The sequence below is a fragment of the Cottoperca gobio genome, chromosome 7, assembly GCF_900634415.1.
Source record: "Cottoperca gobio chromosome 7, fCotGob3.1, whole genome shotgun sequence".
Lineage (NCBI taxonomy): Eukaryota > Metazoa > Chordata > Actinopteri > Perciformes > Bovichtidae > Cottoperca > Cottoperca gobio.
In genome coordinates, this window is record NC_041361.1 from 10,761,286 (window position 1) to 10,779,446 (window position 18,161).

Below are 18,161 nucleotides of genomic sequence, written 5' to 3' on the forward strand. Positions count from 1 at the left end.
GTTAGGGACACTTAGTGTAGTGTGACCCGTACAGATAATGCATCTTCAGCATACCTGGAGTATGGTGGATTTAGCTTTACAGCTCACCGAGACTTAACACATCTTATTTATTATAATGATAAAATGGGAATAATTTATTGTACTTGTTTCATGTTTTGTGCCTCAATGCAAACAGTGACAGGCCCTACGGAGGACTTTTCTTCTTTTTTTTTTTTTACGTCATCTTCTGATCAGCCTGTTTTGCTGCCATACAAACACTGTTGCACAATTTTGGAGAGTAAATAGTTTGAGTGAACTTTATAGCTCAACCTATAGTCTCCTTCACTTCTGGATCTTACGCCATTATGGTTGATGTTACACCGTTGCAAAAAAAATAAATCATCCAAACATTAATTTCTGTGTTAGTTTTCTTTCTGCAAACAAACCAAAGACGGCGTCTGACCACACAGCTGCTACTGGAGAAGGAACACATGACAGGTGAGTTTGCTCCAGTGAATAAAAATAAAGCCTTGAAAGAGACAGTTGGTGCAGAAGAACAGTTGATGAAAAGATACTGGAGGTGCATGCTTTGGACGCCCCCCCTCCCCTACAGAAGTCTGAAAACTGAGACCCTTTAAAAATAGTCTTGCCTCGCAAAGCAACAACTCTTATGGAATGGAAACCAATGCAGCGAGGTGCACTAACTGTACTACAGTTTCAAATAAAGGGAAGAACAAAAACAGAAGCTTGCATTACAAAGTAAAGAAAATCAAAAAGAGCTTAAATAATTCAAATTTTATTTATTGAAGCAAAGCCATCAATAAAAACAGACCTGACAGAATAGTCTCACATTGACTTTTCCATTTTCCTAAAGCTGGTTCAGAATATCACTCAAGGAATATAAAGAGACTTTCATACCTCGCTATCCATACAGCCGTATAACCTCAGCATATTCCCTTTGACAGAATTTTCTGATGACAGTTTTGACAAAGCTCATGATCTCATTATAGCACTGCCAGGTGCAGCTCACTAGGGGTTTTCTGTAGCTATCACACACGGGAATGTTTCCACCATACTGTAACAACAGTTTCCTGATTAAGCTTTTATTTATGTAAAAAAAAAAAAAAAAAAAAAAAAAAAAAAAAGGGTAGCACATAAAAATGCAAATACATCTTTTAGTACACGACAGATGACATGACATGTGACATATGACATGTGACGTATGACAGGTGACATATGACAGGTGACATATGACAGGTGACATATGACATGTGACGTATGACAGGTGACATATGACAGGTGACATATGACAGGTGACATATGACAGGTGACATATGACAGGTGACAGACAAAGGCTTTAAAGCACGCCATTGAAAAGAGGGCCATAAACAGTATAAAAGCTCCGAGAACAAAAACTTGTTTCAGGTAAATTCGACACATTTTATGACATGATACAAGTTCTACAGTGTTAAAAAGATTTCATTCTCTCAGTTTCACATGATTAGAATTATTCTTTATGGATTATTATAATCACTCTTGTATGGCCAAATTGGGAAGCGGCGGGCTTTTATAAATGTACATACATCCTGGTTGTCACCGTCTATAAAGAACAACCCCCCCCCACAACAACAAAGAAAAACTCACTAATTCACTACTCTAAAATATCCAAAAGAAATACATAAACATAAAAATAGGTAATAACATGTGGAACCTAATGAATACATGATCTGTAACTACAGAATATGTCAGCTATCCAGAGAGAGTAGCAAATGAACGTCCAACTTGCCGGTGTTGGGCGGGCTCATCCTATTCATTGGGATTTGGGTTGGCGTCGGGATACTGGGAGAGGTCAAAAGTAAGCACTTTGCTGATGACGCAATCTCCTTGCTGCGAGCGGAAGAGAAAGAAAAGCAGTTAATACTTTCATCATATGTGGCAGATGTTTCCACTTGTGGTTACAGATATATAATATTTCAACCAGATACAAAAGAAATATAACTAATGTTACAAATATTCAAATGTAAGACTTTGTTGAGGGAGCTGAAGTCAAAGCTGCATGGCTGTACGTTACTTTGTATTTTGTATGGAGAATATTGAGAAACACACCTCTGGATAAACACCGATGAGCGAGTCTGCCTTGGTGTAGAATTCCTCTTTCAGAGAAATGACGATGGCCTGGAAGTTCAGCACTGACTGGTCTTTGATATAATTGGCCACCTTGAGGGTGCAGAGGGAAATTATGAGTTTGTATTTAATGTGATGAGCAGCATTAATGACATTAAATCGAGTCACTGAATCAAATATCATGCGAGAACAAACCTTTCCAATGTTAGTGTTATCCAGAGCAGCGTCAATCTCATCCAGGACAAAGAATGGAGCGGGTTTGTAGCTGGAGACAAGCAGAAGAGATGATGTTAACAGTATTCCAAAAGCTGCACACGTAGTCATCAGCTTTCAAGCAATGTGAATAAATGTATTAAGACTCGGTACTCCTGTTTTTTCACCTGTGAATAGCAAATAGCAGAGCCAGGGCAGCAACAGTCTTCTCTCCTCCAGACAGATTGTCCATGGGTCGGAACCTCTTTCCTGGAGCCACACAGTTATAGTTAATGCCGTCCAGGTACGGCTCCTCAGGGTTTTCTGGGCCCAGGAAAGCCTACACAGAAGAGGGACAGAAGACGCTCACGTATAAGGTTTTGCTTTACAATACATAAAACGCACAAAATTAAAAGTGCACCATCTGTGAGCGCATTCTGAACTAGGGCATTGTTAAACAAAAAACTAAAAATGGAGCCATACCTGGGCACTACTGTTGCGTGAGAGGGCCTTGTAGATCTCATCAATGTTGGTGGCCACAGACTCAAAGCAGTTATTGAATCGATCATACCGTTCCTTCTTGATCTGCTCAAAGGCTTGCTTGGCCTTCTTGGCTCTCTTACGAGCGGCCTCAAACTCTGAGGGGAAAACAAAGACAAAACCGTGAGACAGCAGACAGGGATAACAATATTAAGGTACTGTAACCTGCATCCCTTCCTTTCTCTCCCGCTCATTGAATCCCAGTCTCTAACATTATCGTCCCATCTCACCGTCACTGGTCTCTTGGAACTTGTCCCGGACACTCTCCAGCTTCTCCATGGCCTTCATGTTGGGCGCACTGATTCTCTGCAGGATACTCTGCTGCTCGTTCAGACGCTGCTGCAGTGTGTTTGTCTCCCCCTTGATCTCATCCTCTGACAGTGCATCCTGTAGGAGGTCAAACACGATCAAATAAATCACATCTTTGCTGCAAATGGCTCTTTTTGCTCTTTTGTATATTAGTTGTTGTACGGTCATTTAGAAATACAATACCAGAGAGCTGCTGCACAGTTAAATAAAATGCGGGGAGTTGGACTGTTAAGGCATCGGTGTCGTGTGGACTAGCTACCTTAAGGTCTTCAGTCAGGATGCCGTAGTCGATCTCTATGAGAGCCTCTTTAGCGAGAACAGTGCTGGACGTCGTCTTCTGGTTGATGGGCTCCTCTGGCTGGGAGCTCCCCTGGATAGCAAAAACAAAAAGGATGTCATTTTCTGTTCCACTCCCAATGGTATAAATGTTAGTGTTAGTGTTAGTGTTAGTGTTAGTGTTAGTGTGCGCGTACCTCTCCCTGGCTGATATCATCCATTGTTCCAGAACGAAGAGGCAACCTGATGTCCTGCATCTTGCAGGCTTGCAGCAAGTTGTGACGGTCGCTGCGCTTCTGCTCCAGTTTGGTCTCTATAGCTGTGACCTCCTTCTGGAGATGAGTCAACTCCCTGGGAGATACAAAAACAACATTTGTAGCACAACTCAAATGTGATACTTATATAATGTGACATAAGAAATATAAAGGTTTATGTGTGTTTGCAGCCACCGACTTGTTGGCGCCACCCAGTTTTTTGCGGATCTCCTCCATGTCGTGGTTCTTATCATTGACTTCAGATTTCTTGGTGAGGTGCTGGTTCTTCAGGTCCTGCAGTTGGGCCATTGTCTCATCAATGATCTTCATGTGTCTGTGCTCCTCCTGCACAAAGATAAGAAAGATGACAAAAAGACACACAAGTGAGAAATAACTTTATGTCAAAATTAAGGACTAAACTGATCATTTAAGTAAAGTTTTCATCCTTCACTCTGTTTTACCTTCTTTAGTCGCTCTATTTCAGCCTCGTCCTTCTTGACGGTCTGCTCCCACATCATGACTTTCTCCTGGTCCTCCTTCAGCTGATTCTTCTCATAGTCTACCTGGATACCGAGGCGGGTCTTCTGGGTCTCAAACTCAAGACTGAAGCACAAATGTTGTTGTGTCAGTGTCAGGTTAGACATCACAGGAAACCTGCGACAGTGTGGAAAGGACTGACACTTGAACTACACTCGTTACTAAACTCACCGCTTCTTTGCAATCTCATTCTGCCTCTTCACCTTCTCTTCCTCGAACTCTCTGATGTTCCTCACTCCAATCTCCTTACAGAATTCAATGAACACCTCATCCTCCACCTGGAAAATATTTATCGAGACATTACTGCAATGCCACATAGTGAAGTCCGTTCAGATCCCCGTCTACGACTGTGTGTGTGTCTCACCAGGTTCATGCGGTCTCGCAGGTCGGTGATCTCCTTCTCACGGGAATTGATGATCCTCTTGATGTCGTTGATGCGAGGGCCAAAGTTTGCCAATTCACTCTCTAGCTTAGATTTCTCCTGCATGACACAAATGAAACAAGTTTTAAAGCAACAGTCACTACAGTCAGGAACAGTCAGGAAGATGCTGAGGTGTTTGCAGGCTGTACCTGCATGTTGAGGGAGAGGTGACGGGTTTTTGTCTGTTCCAGATCACTCTGGGAGTACTTGAGCCTCATCTGCAGACCGTGGGCCTGAGACTGCACCTGACGCAGCTCCGCCTCCTTCCTCTTGGCCTTCATTTGGTCCTACAAAGAAAAGTAGAAATGGTTGTGAATTTAAACTGCAGTCACTGATTAGAGATCAATAATTAACATTGTGAGGTTATCCTGGGGATACTGCATTCCAACTCAAATAATTGTCACTAAAAAAAACATTTTAAGATATCCTGATAACCAACTAACAGATAGAGTATCAATAATAATCAGTTACCTTGAGCTCCTCAGTGAGTTTTTCTTTCTTCTCCTTGAGCTTGTCCACTGCCTTCTCATCCCAGCGCCTGGCCTTGGCCTTCAGGTCGCTGGCTCCTCCAGAGATGACTCCAGACTTCTGGAACAAAGTACCATCCAGGGCTACCGTCTGGACACAGGGAGACAGGAGGAGGTCAGGCGCAAGAATCGAGACAATTCTACCAAATCATCATCATCATCATCATCATCATCATCATCAGGTGGACATGCTAGCTTTTCAATCCTTCCATCTTCATGCAGTGTTTCCCCTACCATTGTCTTGGCGGCGCTGCACCTTGAAATTCAATTCAATTCCCTCAAAATATTTAAAATTAAAATAATTCACAACTCACTTTCCACATTGACAGGTGCTCTTTTATTGAATAAACTAAACGCTTATGCTATTGATCTAATTATGTGCACGTTTCAGTGTGCACTGTCTACTTTGCGCATTCACATTCTCTCCTTCGGCTCCGTTTTGCCAAGGGCGGGGTTTCGCACCTGACGCACACACGCACGTGCACACACATCTACAGAGTGGAAGAAAGGAGAGGGGAGAGCTAAAGAGAAACCTCGCATACACACATCCCCCCAACCCGTCGCACGGTGAGCACCCCTCCAAAGCAGTAAACCTAGGGGAAACACTGTCATGACACAAACATGTGTTGCTATGCAACACCTCAGTTTGTCACCTAAATTAAGTCAAATACCTTGTGTCTGTATGGCCCTCCGAAGGCGATCCTTCGTGCATCCTCTACGTTCTCACAGACCAGCGCGTTGCCACAAGCATACTGGAGGGCTTTCTTGATGTGTGGAGGCTCATAGCGAATCACATCGATCACAAGTTTGGCTCCTCGCAGCTCTCTCAGTTTCTCATCTGTTGGTTTCACCTTTGATAAGACGAGAGAAAAGCACATCGGGACATTTAAATAAAGCTTTAACATTCAAATCAAGTTGTTTTTTTGCAAGTGGCATTTTCAGATAGCTGGCTGTAAAAATGTAGCTTGAAAAAGATGCTCACAAAATGTATGGTATTTCAATTAGTAGCTTTAAAATCAGTAAAAGGTTCATCGGCAGTGTCGGAGTGATAAAAAGTCCTTATCACACACACACACACACACACACACACACACACACACACACACACACACACACACACACACACACACACACACACACACACGAGAATTTAGTGGAGCTTCCGCCACACACGTCTAGTGGGTCATAAGTGATGATCGAGAGGAAGATCCTACTCCGTGTGCCTCTCAGTTTATTGAAATGTGATGTTTTCATTGAAGATCGCCACTTTGATACTGTTTACTCCGACCAGTGAGTGGAGCCATCATCTGTACTTCATAGTATTCACCTCGAGGTAGTCGAGAGGAAGGAAGGTCTCGGGCTCTCCTCTCTGCTCCTTGATGTATTGAATACAATCTCTGCCGGTCTTCTCTGAGTCAACAATGATGGCGTCCATGTTCTTGCCCAACACTTTGGTCACCGCAATCTGATACTTCTTCTGGGTGGGCTGACACAGGTCGATTAGACGACCATACTACAGAGAGAGAGAGAAGGAAGCATATTTTTATATTAATCCGAGTTCACTCAACGCCGTCATTACATGAAGTAGGGAGGGGAAGAAATGTAGACAATTAGATAATATTGTGCTGAATACTGTGACCGTTGCCTTACCACAGAGCCAGGGTAGAGTCTTTTGATACTCTCCATGATCTCAGCCTTGCGCTGCTGGCGACTGTTCTCCTGCCTGTCGATTCTGGCGTCTCCCAGCTGCTCCATTACCTACAGCAAAAGCCAATAATAATGGGATTTGTTATGGACTTCTTTCACAAGTGACATTTTCACTTGCAAACACAGTTGTAAATAAGAACGTTATCAACAGGAGTGTCAGGCCCCGGTATTGTGCACACTGGCCCACTGGCTTGGATTACTGGCACACATAGACATCAAGTATTTTATTGGTCACACTTGTGCTTTTCCCTGCGATGTGGGGAAATCTGCAGTGAGAAGCATCTATTGATTCACATGAAGACATCTGGTTCTCCTGCTCAGCTCCAGGGTACAGGTCAGCTATAGATGCAGCTTCAAGTCTTGCTTAAGGACTCTGTTACGTTTACAGTGTAACACATGCAATCATGAACTCAAGGTCTTCCAGAGAACGGTCTCTTACGCTGTGATCATTGACAGTCTGCTAAGTTTGCACCATTTGAAGTCATCCGCTTTTATTTCTGTGTGTGTGTGTGTGTGTGTGTGTGTGTGTGTGTGTGTGTGTGTGTGTGTGTGTGTGTGTGTGTGTGTGTGTGTGTGTGTGTATTAAGCACCTGGTTAAGCTCTGTGTTGATCTCATCAATTCTCCTCTTGGCCATCTCCACCTCCTCCGTCAGCTCCTCCTCCATGCGTTTCTGCTCATCCAGTGACTGCCTAAGGGGTGACAGGACAAAAGAGTGAACGAAGGAGCATAATGGAGAAACGTATGAAACCAATATGTTGAGCAGAGAGCAGCTTACCTGCTGGTGGTGATGTAATCTTCTAATTTCTCAATACGTTTCTGGTTTTCCTCAATTTCACGGATCTTTTGTTTGATTTTGGCCTGGAGAGAATCAACAAAATATATTATTAAAGTCAGTTCAAATAAAGGTGGTCTGGCAAAGCTGCCATCGTTATCCCATTTACCTCCGTCTCCACTTTCTTCCTCTCCTCCAAGTCAAGTCGGTCCTGGTCGGCCTTCTGGTCGCGGTTGAACTTCTCCAGCTCCTGTGCCAGGGTGGCAGCACGCTTACTGGCCTCCTCCTTCAGACGATGGTACTGCTTGACCTGGGGGGGGGGGGGACAATGGGTCATATAAAGCCACCTATATTTTTATTTTATATTGGTTTGGCTTATTTGAAGCTAGTGTACTTGCAAGATTCTTGCTGTTTGGAGCTGTATCCTCAGGATTGTTTGCACTTTTTGTACGTCAGCTAAATGTAATGTAATGTAATATTTTAAGATCGATGTGTTTTAATGACATAAGAAACTTTAAATATACAATTCACACACCAAAACCTGTGATGTGCAGGCTTTCTAATTATACCATCATCTCAATGTCAAACCATGGAGAAGCCAAGAGATATATATATATAGCAAAATGTAGCCATATTGAACACTATACAGTCAGTTAGGATGTTGTACACAGCTTGTACACACATAAGAACAATTAGGGAAGATCAATCACAAACGCAGGAGACACACCACAGTCACAAGAACATGAGTGAGTTGAGTGATAGACAGTTTGTTGAGGGTAGGAAGGGTAGAGGGCACGAAACTCTAACTGTAGCGAGCTATTTCGACTAAATGAAATCCTGTAATAATAATAAATGATTAATTGATGGTTCCTTAAATGTGTACAACATTCTAACATATCAGACCTGGTTTTCCTCCAGGGTGAGGTCCTGGCCCTGGCTCTGCGCCTCCTCCTCCATGCGCTCCTCAAACTCTTGCTTGGTCAGCTCCACTGCCTTCATCTCTTTATCCAGCTCATCCATGTCCCCCTTGCGTTTCTTGTACATCTTCTGGGCGTTTTGCAATGACTTGCGCGCTGCCTCGAGCTTCTTGATCTTGTGCGAGGTATTCTCTTTAGCCTTGATGTACATCGGCCTCTTTTGGTTCAACTCAGAGTCTTTCTCTCTGTGGGCAGAGTCAAGTGATTAACAATGCACTATTACTAACCAAGAGGTCATCAGAGAAGTGAGCTGTGAGAAGGACATCATATTTTGTCACTTACTTGATTTCTTTCTCAATGGTCTGCTGCTCCCTCATCAGCCTGCCCAGCTCCTTCTTCTTGTCCTTCAGCTCCTCCTCCACATGGTCCATCTTTTTACGGTCCTTATCGATCTCCTTGTTCCGCTGGCTCAGCTCTTTGTTCAGCTTCTCAATCTCAGTCTCATTGTGGTACAGCTTGAAGAGCTGCAACTGAACACTAGCCCTGGCCACTTCGTCTTTCAGACGCTGGTAACGCTCAGCCTGGTGGAATGATTGGAGACACACAGAAAGTATGAGGAGGTAAATTATACACGTTTTCTTTAATAGTGGTATTTATTTAACCAGGAAAGCGACACAGAGATTAAAAATCTCCTTTTAAAGAGTGTCATTTGTCTGGAGTTACAGGCAAATAACATAAGTCAGACAACACAAAATAAGCAGCAAATCAACAAATCTATTGCAAAACTAATCAGAAGAATATCTTAACAACTAAACCTTACTGCGAGTCAAATTCCTTTCACAGGGCATACATTTAAAAATGTTTCATGAAGCATTTAATTTCCAATCCAAGCAGGATACAAATGCATAAAAGTAAATGTAATTTGAGTACCCACCTCCTCTTTCTCTTGCTTAGCTTCCTTGCGCTCGGCAGCAATGTTTTTCTTACGATGGTAATTGAACTGCGTGTCCTCCTCTGCTTTCACCATTTCCTTCTTCCTGCGGTCATACTCCTGGGCCAGCTCTCCAGAGCGTGAGATTTCCTCAAACAGAGCTGTTCGCTCCTTGGGGTTCTTCATGGCAATAGACTCCACAGCTCCCTGGATGGAGAATAAGCAAGGTACTACGGTTATACAAATGCAATAAGCAACTTGAAATCATTCTTAACTGTCCTGAGATCACTGTAAAGCACAATTGTCTGATAGCAAACCTGTTGCTTAGTACAGAAGAATTATGAAAGAACACCAACGAATACAATTCTTTAAGAATCTCATTTTAGGGATTCAGTCTCACCTGGAAGACCAGGAAGTTCCTAGCCTTGATCAGAATGCCAAGTTTTTCCAGCTCTTCACTGTATTCAGGCAGGCCCACTACCTTGCTGTTGATGCGGTACTCAGAGGAGGAACCTGAGGCACACGCCACATGCACATACAAAGTAGAGAAAAAAACAGCAGAAACCATAGACTATTAATAGCACATACAAGATGGCTGCAAGGGTAATAAACATATATTTGCATAATATAATGTGTTGCCTAACTGTTATTAGGCATTATTTTTGTCCGTACATTGCAAAGCTAAAGTGTGACGCTTCTGACTGAATGGTTAATAGACCAATGCTTTTTATGCATTTATGAAAGTGAAGCCTACATACCAATGATGGCCCTTGTGAAGGAGCGTTCCTCTCCGTTATCCTCCTGGTACACCATGCTGACAAAGGCTCTGTTGGCAGCTGGCTTCCCTACAGGTGCTCCATGGATCAGATCCTTCAGAGTTTTCACACGCAGGTTGCTGGTCTTCTCTGCCAACACGAAGCTGATGGCATCCATAAGGTTGGACTTTCCTAAAACAACAGCATTGAGATTTTAAGTAACTTATACATATCTAAAATTAAAACACAATATATGCGAATATTAGTTATAAGTTGCTAGGTACACTTGTACAATCTAAGTTTATCTTCATGACCTTTATAATGTGCAGTTTTGTTTTAAATTGTTATTGTCTGTCAAAGGGTTTTGATTAAAATCGGGTAATTTTAAAAGCTGTAGTGAGTTGTGACGTTTCATTGGATGGCATATGAAGGAAGGGTCTCAAGATTTTGTCCTCCTCCTTAGTCAATCCCGCTTGACATAACCTATGTATGTTCACAAAGACGATACACTTTGAACAAGAGAAAATGTGATAATATGAATCACACAGAAAAAAACGGATTAATTACGTACACAACCAATTCATTGATACATTATCCATGTTGATAGTCACAAATCATAACACAAAAAAACATTGAAATAGACAACGGAGTGCAATATGGTAACGTTTGCTGGTAGGATAATTGGTAGTCAAACTGCTATTCAGCAAGTCACTAAATCGAAAATAGCGTAAGACTGCGGGGCATTACTGCACTGTGTTTACCGTTAGCCAATGCTAGCAAACAGTTCGCATTAGCCGCGAGTTAATATTTGCAATCATAACATACCAGATCCATTGGGTCCGATGATAGCAGTGAACTTATGAAAAGGTCCAATGATCTGTCTTCCTTTATACGACTTAAAGTTCTCGATCTCTATCAGTTTTAAATAACCCATTTTCGTTATATTTGTGCCGCGGTTCTGAAAAAAACTGCAGTGAATATTAGCTAGTAAAATGTTAGCTAGCTAATGCTAACAATGTTTACCGAGCAAGCAATCTCAAAGACGAAGTTTTCACGCAAATGAATGAACCTCTCTGTTCAACCTATTGCTGACCTATGCATATGTCACATTATGAAGTGCATATTTAGTTTAATAATCTAAATAGCTTCATAATCTAAATCAAATAGACGCGATGTAGTTGTGACAATAATGCGCCATTTTACAATCCAACAGGAAGACCCTAGAGCGCGCGAGACACGAAACCTCGCGGTTTATCGCGAGAGTCAACCTCACGATTGTGCCCCCTTTCCACCACTAAAGTTAAAATATTTGATTACCACAATAAATTAGGTGAATTTCAGATAGCTATATAATATTTTGTGCATGTACACAGATCACTTCTGCGTTTTGTCAACCAAAACACAAAGTGTGCAAAGGCAAATTGATTTGACTACGAGTTACCATGGTTACCAAGGGCATCCAAACAAAACAGGATCGACCAGCTTCATCTGCTGAGGAGCTACACATGGGACTAAAGTCCCAACATTCACTGAAATAGTTTGGCCACATCTGTAACGTCAGAGGTAAGTGCTGCTGCTTTAGTTTCCGTGTGATGTTGTCAGGTCATGATAAGATCAAATCTGTCTGAAGATGAATGCACCAGGGTGTGATATTTCATTCAATACAATAATTCCTCTCCAGCAAGGATATCAGTCATAATAACTTATTTACACATACATCACAATAAAAAAAGAAACTAGTCGCTTTGGACAAAAGTGTCAGCTAAATGAACTGTAATGTAAAACTAACTAAAGAAACAAATGTTGCATAATCCATCAAAGATTGTAGTGATGGGAGTAGTTTCTTTCAAAGAGATGGTCTTCTGTATTTTATATATATATATTAATATAAGTTTTAATAAGATTAATATTGATTAAGGGTAGTCCGACAATATGGAAGATAAAAGTTCTTAATAATCAGCGTTATAATGCTGTGTCTCCTCCATCTCAGCTCATTAGAAACTGAGAAAATGTACAAAGTGGATTTGCCTGTAGACCAGTCCATAGAAAAGGCTGTGGAGAGGCGAAGGTCTGCAGAAAAAGCACGTAAGGACCAGATTTTCAACACCCGGCTCCGGGTAATGGGCCTCGACCTTGATGCTCTCGACCAACAGGTCCAGGAGAAAAAACATCAGCAAAACATGGAGCTACGACGGGGCAGAGCTTTCGGTAAACTATGGGCATGATGGGCCAGAATTAAATCAGTTGAATCACAACCATTATTCACCTATTAATACTGAGTCCCCCTATAACATGGTATATAGTGTCCTCTGTTTTCTCCTTTCACCACTAATGATCACAGGTGTCTTTATTTTCATTGTATTGCAGATAAGCTAAGAGAGTATCACGATGAAGCACTGCTGCAGCAAGACATTGATGAAAAAGAGAAGCAAGCAGCTTTGCATGCTGACCTGACCCAATATTGGGCCACTAATCAGCGTGTAGAGGACTCAAGTGATGCTGATCTCAAATGTGGCCTGAAGGGGGCATTCAGGATCACCATTCCAGAGAATGAGCTGGGACCTGCCAGTATGAAAATCTTTCAGGTCGGTGCATGGTGTGCATGAAAAGAGTAGAACAAAATCCAGCGAATGGTTGAATAAATAATCACGTTACTCAGCTTAAGCACTGTGTACTCATGTACAGGGACAGGATATTGGAAAGGAACAAAGGAGGAGAGAACAAATGAAAAAGACAGACACAGATCTTCAAGCACAGAAGGAAGACAATGAGAGAAAGCACGTGGGAGACAAGCAAAGAGGTGAAAAAAAACACACAAGCACACACACACTGTAGTCAATGATGAGCAAACATGCTGTATGCTATAGCCTCTGTAAATCACACACATGCTTCATGCTTTCCTGCACAAACAATCCCATACTCCTACGCACAGCCGTTATTGCCAGGTGGCATTGATGGATGCGCATCCTAGAGAGCCGTTATGTATGTGTGAGGGTGTCATTGAAGAGCTTTGTACAATGGGTTATGGCTAATGCAGGTGTGAAAAATACACAGTAGGTGATTTCCAACTCATGTGTGTGTCACAGAGATGCTCGTGAGCAAAGAGCTGGTGCATCAGGACCTTAGGGGGGTTCAGCTGCATGCACTAGAGGAGGAGTGTAAGAAAGCTGCCCGCATCGCACTCGACAACTACAATCAAGCTCTGGTACAGTACACGCATGTGCACACACAGATGGACACACAAATGCACACACACGCACCACCCGCTGATGTGGATGCTCAAGGCAAAATCCACCGGGGTTTTGAGCCCTGACATGGTGTTCTCACGTGGGATTTTGAAATTAAAATAGCTAATTGAAGAAAAATGTTAAGTGATGCGTACACACACTTGCTGAAGGAAGACGGCCTTCATATCAGTGGGTACCAAGCAGCATGGATGGTTAAACTGCTTTCATGTATGCATGAGCCATGTCTGTTTTTAAAAGCCCCCATTTAGCTCTCCCCTCATTTGCCAGAACGCACTCGACTGAATCCTCCATTGGGAGGCATCATTATAAATCCTTCAGGTAATGGTATTTTTCAAGACAATTATGTGGTTTCTCTAATAACCACTCACATGCACAATGCACAAGCAAATTCAACTGACTGAGTGGATCTCTCAGGAGAGCATTCACCATATGGCTGAATCCTCTATACCAGAAGCACATATTAGAGGTTGTGTTTTGTGAAGCTCCTGCTATTCTAACCATCAAGGGAATGATTAATCAGCTGTCTTTGGATCAGTGGTAAGGCCTCACCATGTCCTGATCCCCACAGGCTGCAGAGCGGGCAGAGAAACTGAAGGAGCAGCACAGGAGAGAGGAGAGGGAGAAAGTCGCAGAGATGCGGCATACTCTGACATCCGACATGATGACAGAGTGTGCAGAGGCAGCGGAGAGAGAGGTGGGAGGAAGGAGGTTGCCCAGGGTTCTGGTAGACAGGTGGAAGGGGATGAGCCCTGAGCAGCTGAGCGCCATCCACAGGGAGAGAGAAGAGCAGCGTCTCAACAGAGAGGTACTGGAGTCATTCAGTGACCCTTTGTTCCTTGTTTGGATACAAATTCATTGTGTTTTTCCATTTATTTATTCAGGATTTTCCTTTAATTGGTTATCCATCTCTTTGTGAACCTCTCTTCACGGGTTTTGACCAAATATGTATTTTTCCTTCTCAGATTTTGAAACATAAAATCCTGAAACATAAAATCATGCAGTGCTTAAAAACAAGTTTAAAGAAGAAAAGTGTTTTTCTAAAAATAAACCTAATTTAGTCCAACAGAAATGTGTTTTTTCTTATTCTATTAACAATCTTGGAACCCCGTCAGATTTATCACTCCTACGTTCCAAAGCATATTTTTAAAACCCACATCCCACATAAACCTTCCACTCAGGTTTAGCATTTATTTCTTGCCATCTTTAGAGACAATGTGAAGCTGAGAAGATTCAGGACGCAGCTTGGGAACTCCATCAGCTGAAGCTGTCCAGAGAAGCAGAGGAGGAGGAGAGGAGAGCAGAAGAGCTGAGGAGAGAAAAGAGGATTCAGATGGACCATGACAACATGCAGCTGGCCAGAGAGCAGCAGGCACAGTGAGCACTGCACACACATACATACACAAACTATTCACGCACTAGTCAGCGGATGTATTTTGGGTGTAGGTGATGAAGTACCCTAATGTAGGATTCAGATTTAAATAACCATTTTTGGAAACAGTAACTCACTGTGTGTTTGTTTCTCTGTGTGCCCCAGTCAGGAGTTCCTGAACAAGAAGCTATACACCAACAAACCCAGCAAAGGACTTCTTTTATCAATTCAACACCAGCTCCCGCTGACCAACACACACACCGTCCCCCTGTGACAATTGTGCTAATAAAATCTATTGATTTGCACACTCAATGTGAATTGAATCTTTATTAATCAATACTTCCTACATATTTTGAAGTGACATATGCATTGATTTTATTGGCAGATACTGATGACAAAAAAGGGACCCTTTTTTTTGGTACAGATTGTTCGACGTATTTTATTTTTCAGTCATAAATCCAGTTACAGTGGTAGATGTAGAACGCAGTTACAGTTATTTTGGCCCCATATGTGGTACAATTCGACCCAACTCCTGTCGTTCAGCCATGATACATATAGATACCATCAGTCCTATTGTGCACACCACACTCCACAAAGATGCACATCTACACCTCGGCCGTGATACACACACTACCCCTCCCCTCCCACTCAGGCATTGTTTAAAATGTCTGCTTTTTTGAGAAGAAGCATCTCTAAACAAATCAATTCACTTTTTTTTTTTATAGGTTTTTGTCTTTTAAATATTAAAAAAAGGGGGGAAACAGCAGAAAAGCGAAGGCCAGTGTCCTCAGCTTTCCCCTCGACACATGAAAGCAAAGAGTGGCAGTCGAGTGAGTATCTGTGTGTGTACACTCATTCCTCATTCAAAGCTAACATTTGCCCTTAACACTGACAAACACAGATGTTTAGCAGCAGAGTCAAGTTAGAATATTGGCATATTTTGCGTCATTCATCGCTCCTGTATGAAAATAGATTTTTACTTTTATTTTAAAAGCTTTATTTGTCCTGAGTGTGTCTGTGTAACCAACAGCAGGGAGCTCACACACTTCCTTCAGTGCCACTAGCCTGTTTAGACATCCCATATACTTTACCCCAGGGACTGTCAGGTGGTGTTTGGCCAGTGTCAAGCTTTTATTTGAATAGGGAGAACTGAGGCAGCAACGTTGCATATAGGTACTCCCTGTGGTATGCACAAACCGGCTCGCTGCATCTCATAACTGCATCAGACAAAAACTCCACAGATATTCACTGCTCTGCAATCCATTGCAAGATGGTTATGGGCATGAACGCAATCTTAGCTTTGAATGGAACTACTACTATCACTAAATGACACGAATGTACATTTTTTTTTTTTTTTTAAACGATTGCAAACATCTACAGAACAATGTGAATTTTTTTCTTTTAATTTTTTCTCCCTCAACTATGAACAATGTCTTTGCTAAAACAACCAAATGTCACTGCAATCATTTGTCAAAAATGGAAAGTTTGCATTTTTAGCAATAGTACAAAGAAGAAAATGACAACTTGCAACACTTTAAAATTAAGTTAAGTGATTTCAAACCTGCACATTTTTCACATTTTTATATCAAACATGGTTGGGTTCATCAAAACACTCTTTAAGGGTTGTATTTACATTCTGTGGAGAAAAAAAACTGTTATTCTCAAAACCACTCCAGTGCCTTGTAGCTCAGATCTTTTTTTAATTAGTAGCATGTAAATACAATGTCTGCCCAGCTCTGAAAAGAATACATTCTCTGTGTTTGATGTCAATACCAACTGCTTGCCTTTATTATACATCAACTGGCAATCATTACGCTTGTCTGCAATATCAACTTGCAATGATGAGGGTCTGAAAATAAAACATGAGTGTTTGCCCACAAGACTCCACTCTCTGATCTGTAAATATACATAAATACTGCTCCTCAAACTGTTTGCGAAGTATGAGATGGACAGGTATGAAAAGATTGTTAATTAGAGACAGCAATGTTTTTTAATACAGTGTAGAAAGAGACAAAGACAGATACAGAAAGCTACACATAGGTTTCGACACAAAAAAATTACAATATCATTTCCAATAATGACATTACACTTCTGGTGGGAAGGCGAGAGAGTAATGACATCGATCTGGTGCTCTATGCAGACCCAGCAGGCACAGGAACTTATAAGGAGCATGTACATATCTATAATACTGTATTATGGCTAAATAGATAGATGTAGATGCAGCTATATACACCAGATGCTACTCAGCATGTTCACGGCAAGTTCCCCTTATGCATCCAAAGATATTTATAGCAAGAAACTTGCTTTCACTTAGTTTCAATGAAAACATCTTGATCTGTGAAATATGTCAACAAAGAGAAGTCATTAGTTTTATATAAATGGTGTAGAAAAACAATATGAAAAAGTGATGATTTAAAAAATAAATTAAAAAAAAGTCAGATAACAGAAAAGGATGTTTTGTATTCAAACACATTTGTAAAAATAAAAGTAAAATGTCACTGGGAGGTACAATCTGAGACATCAAATGGCATTAGACATAAATAATATAAGGCATGATAAATATCTCAGACTTTGACAGCAGCATGTGCTGTCTGTTTTCCCCACTAGGCTCTACCATCAGCCTCAGCTCTCAATGCTCTACTCTGCATCTCTATATAGGACCATCCCTACAATCCCTCTGATATCTCTACCTGTACAACATTCTGTCTTTAGCTTTCTATAGAGTTGTCTGCAGAGAGAAATAAAGAGAGGAAAGGGAGAGAAATAATGTTAGTCATGTTGTAAACTACACACATAAAAAGGAGGATGAGGGCAGGTCGAAAGACATCTTCAGGTCAGTCAAACTTGTATCACATTGTCCACTACTTTGGACACTCCTTTGGTCAAAACAGTCCAGTCGATCAGATGACTGCCAGGGGCATCTGAATAGTCAATATATTGATTGTGTATTAGTCGTTAAACTACAGATCAGCAAGTCGGTAGGGAACAGGAGCATATGGGCACATAAGTGTTGACATGTTTTGGTCTGATATTAATCGAGGATGGTGACTGAGTTGGGCAAGCCATTGATGGCTGGGGAGATGGCGGTGGGGTTGAGCGGGGAGTTGTCTGGCAGGCCATGCAGCGCCTCTGGACCCTCGCTGGGCCGGCTGAACTGGCTGACCAGAGACTCATCCATGTTGAGCTCAGTGGTGATGGCACTGCTGCCGTTGAAGTCCAGGTTGTCCTCGCTGCACAGCTTGCTCTCCTCGCCGAGGGACGGCTGGCTGGCCGTGCGCTTCTCTTCGAGGTCACTATAGTGT

The 18,161-nt window shown here is 42.0% G+C and overlaps 3 protein-coding genes across 5 annotated transcripts in view; 1 reads left to right on the forward strand and 2 right to left on the reverse strand.

Annotated features, from left to right (window-relative positions):
• Window positions 1–1,202: 1,202 nt before the first annotated feature.
• LOC115010614 (structural maintenance of chromosomes protein 1A) lies at window positions 1,203–11,449 on the reverse strand. The gene is made up of 26 exons (XM_029435278.1): window positions 11,068–11,449; window positions 10,246–10,434; window positions 9,888–10,000; window positions 9,491–9,694; window positions 8,899–9,137; window positions 8,543–8,801; window positions 7,809–7,949; window positions 7,643–7,725; window positions 7,457–7,556; window positions 6,810–6,917; window positions 6,487–6,672; window positions 5,831–6,010; window positions 5,104–5,250; window positions 4,782–4,919; window positions 4,576–4,692; window positions 4,383–4,489; window positions 4,136–4,277; window positions 3,874–4,019; window positions 3,618–3,771; window positions 3,404–3,514; window positions 3,066–3,222; window positions 2,779–2,933; window positions 2,484–2,635; window positions 2,299–2,368; window positions 2,086–2,196; window positions 1,203–1,866 (listed from the first exon to the last, which is right to left on the reverse strand). The coding sequence occupies exons 1-26, from the start codon at window positions 11,174–11,176 to the stop codon at window positions 1,786–1,788; spliced, it is 3,699 nt and encodes a 1,232-aa protein (XP_029291138.1). The 5' UTR covers window positions 11,177–11,449; the 3' UTR covers window positions 1,203–1,785.
• A 104-nt stretch (window positions 11,450–11,553) lies between these two features.
• Window positions 11,554–15,107, forward strand: ribc1 (RIB43A domain with coiled-coils 1). Its single transcript, XM_029435322.1, is given in 9 exon segments — window positions 11,554–11,805; window positions 12,233–12,450; window positions 12,610–12,827; window positions 12,928–13,042; window positions 13,329–13,447; window positions 14,059–14,295; window positions 14,698–14,864; window positions 15,025–15,067; window positions 15,069–15,107. Coding segments are annotated over 8 exon segments (1,137 nt in total). The 5' UTR covers window positions 11,554–11,805; window positions 12,233–12,251.
• A 1,026-nt stretch (window positions 15,108–16,133) lies between these two features.
• l1cama (L1 cell adhesion molecule, paralog a) overlaps window positions 16,134–18,161 on the reverse strand; it is a 40,009-nt gene continuing 37,981 nt past the window's right edge. For all 3 annotated transcript variants that reach the window (XM_029435277.1, XM_029435276.1, XM_029435274.1), the window contains one exon: window positions 16,134–18,152. In XM_029435277.1, the coding sequence (XP_029291137.1) occupies window positions 17,891–18,152 (262 nt within the window). In that variant the 3' untranslated portion in view covers window positions 16,134–17,890. The remainder of the gene's footprint in view (window positions 18,153–18,161) is intronic.

Coding starts and splice junctions, on each gene's coding strand:
- LOC115010614 (XM_029435278.1), bottom strand. CDS start 11,176: ATGGGTTATTTAAAACTGATAGAGATCGAGAACTTTAAGTCGTATAAA. Junction 7,557..7,642: donor GATTACATCACCACCAGCAG/GTAAGCTGCTCT, acceptor GTCACCCCTTAG/GCAGTCACTGGATGAGCAGA. Junction 2,197..2,298: donor ATAACACTAACATTGGAAAG/GTTTGTTCTCGC, acceptor TGCACCCTCAAG/GTGGCCAATTATATCAAAGA.